At 40.6% G+C, this 2,500-nt stretch overlaps 1 protein-coding gene across 1 annotated transcript in view; it reads right to left on the bottom strand.

The window, feature by feature from the left end:
- LOC145418634 (glutamate receptor ionotropic, kainate 2-like) overlaps window positions 1-2,500 on the bottom strand; it is a 148,991-nt gene that overhangs the window by 73,803 nt on the left and 72,688 nt on the right. Inside the window, exon 7 of the mRNA XM_080286997.1 lies at window positions 1,090-1,254. Coding sequence (XP_080143123.1) covers window positions 1,090-1,254 — 165 coding nt within the window. The remainder of the gene's footprint in view (window positions 1-1,089; window positions 1,255-2,500) is intronic.

Below are 2,500 nucleotides of genomic sequence, written 5' to 3'. Positions count from 1 at the left end.
CTATCGTATATTAGCGCTGGTTCCGCCTGTGTGAGAGATTAGAGATAGTGAGAGAGAGAGAGAGAGAGAGTCAGGAAAAGCAGGTGAGAACACAGGTATGATCAAAGACCTCAGTGATGTGTGTGCTTTTGAGAGAGAGAGAGAGAGAGAGAGAGAGAGAGAGGCTAGGTTATAGATCATAAGCACCGATTATGTACACGTGAAAAAGAAATACATACATACATACATATCCGATACATACATACATACATACGTACATACATAGAGATTCGAGTAGATATATGTATTCACACACACACACACACACACACACACACACACACACACACACACACGAGAGAGAGAGAGAGAGAGAGAGAGAGAGAGAGAATTTTTACTAATGCTACGACTAGACCGCTCTTCAGGAATCATGCTCTCTCTCTCTCTCTCTCTCTCTCTCTCTCTCTCTCTCTCTCTCTCTCAAGACAAATAATTATGCCCTGTGGATAGACATTTTTCCATATCCTTAGGCATACTCTTTCCTCCATCCACCCACCCACCCTTCCCTATATCTATCTGTCTATCTGTTTATCTATCTGTATCTATCAATCTATCTGTTCTTAATAATAGAAGACTTGGTAAGGATAGATTGTATAATGAGGTGAAGTTTCTCCATATCTATCTGTATCTATCTGTCCACCTGTGTGTCTATCTATCTATCTATCTATCTACTCTTACCTTGATAATAGAAGACTTGTAAAGAATATATTGTGTAAGCAGTAATTTCTCCATGTCCATCTCTCAGTATATCTATCCATCTTTGTGTCTATCTGTCTATCTATCTATCTATCTATTCTTACCTTAATAATAGAAGACTTGTAAAGAATAGATTGTATAATGAGCTGAATTTTCTCCATGTCAGTCTATTTCTATATCTATCTACCTATATATCTGTCTATCTATCCATCTATCTATCTATCCTTACCTTGTTAATAGAAGACTTGTAAAGAATAGATTGTATAATGAGGTGAAATTTCTCCATTTCTATCTGTCTATATCAATTTATCTATTTGTATCTATCTGTCTATCTATCTATCTATCTATCCTTACCTTGATAATAGAAGACTTGTTAAGGATTGAGTGTCCAATGGGTTGAAATTTCTCCATATCCTTCAGTATGGTCCTCACCCCTGCGTTACTCGTGTCCACTATCCGAAAGGCTGTCATGTTCACGTAGTTATATTTGAAGTCCTCGAGATCAAACGTTTCTATGTCCTGTGGAAGAGGGAGAAACGTTTAAGGGAGGGGGTAGTGCATGAGGAGACGTTTGAGGGACAAGTGGATGAGAGGGGTTAGTGGGTGAAACGTTTAGGAGAGTGGATGAAACGTTTGTGAGATGCTAGTGGATGAAGAAACGTTTGAGAAAAGTTAGTGGATAAAAGAAACGTTTTCGAGAGGGGTGAGTGGATGGGGGAACGTTTGAGGGAAGTTTGTGGATGAGAGAGGTTAGTGGATGAAACGTTTGAGAGGCTTTTGGATGAAGAAACGTTTGAGGGAAGTTTGTGGATGAGAGAGGTTAGTGGATGAAACGTTTGAGAGGCTTGTGGATGAAGAAACGTTTGAGGGAAGTTTGTGGATGAGAGAGGTTAGTGGATGAAACGTTTGAGAGTAGTGGATGAAGAAACGTTTTTGAGAGGGGTTAGTGGATGAGGGAACGTTTGAGAGGCAAGTGGATGAGAGGGAGTGGATGAAACGTTTGGGAGGGGGAGTTTGTGGATGAGAGGTTAGTGGATGAAACGTTTTGGGGAAGTAAGTGGATGAAGAAACGTTTGACAAGTTAGTGGATGAGGGAACGTTTTTGAGAAGTTAGTGGATGAAGAAACGTTTGAGGAAAGTTAGTGGATGAAGAAACGTTTGAGGAAAGTTAGTGGATGAGAGAGATTAGTGGATGAAACGTTTGTGAGATGCTAGTGGATGAAGAAACGTTTGAGGGAAGTTGGTGGAGGAAGAAACGTTTGTGAAATTGGTGGAGGAAGAAACGTTTGAGGGAAGTTAGTGGATGAAGAAACGTTTGAGGGAAGTTAGTGAAGAATTAGGTGAATAAGATGCTTTGTGAATGTAAAGGAATGTGTGTGTGTATGTGTGTGTGTGTGTGTGTGTGTGTGTGTGTGTGTGTGTGTGTGTGTGTGTAGTCCTAAGTTCGTGCGTGTGTCTGTTTGTATTGCTAGCCTAGTATGAGTGTGTGTGTGTGTGTGTGTGTGTGTGTGTGTGTGTGTGTGTGTAGTCCAAAGTTCGTGCGTGTGTCTGTTTGTATTGCTAGCCTAGTATGTGTGTGTGTGTGTGTGTGTGTGTGTGTGTGTGTGTGTGTGTCAAGCCTAGTGTACTGTAGAACATCACACAAAAACTGCAAGAAATATTAACATACACCAGAAGCGGAAACATAAGAACCATTGGGAGTTTGCTTTAAAGAGAGAGAGAGAGAGAGAGAGAGAGAAACTACCCTTCTTTGATTTCCTTGTCC

The sequence above is a fragment of the Coenobita brevimanus genome, chromosome 115 (genome assembly GCF_032717465.1).
Source record: "Coenobita brevimanus isolate Jiangsu-jjx chromosome 115, ASM3271746v2, whole genome shotgun sequence".
In the NCBI taxonomy this organism is placed as follows: domain Eukaryota; kingdom Metazoa; phylum Arthropoda; class Malacostraca; order Decapoda; family Coenobitidae; genus Coenobita; species Coenobita brevimanus.
This window is presented reverse-complemented; position numbering and strand designations above follow the sequence as displayed.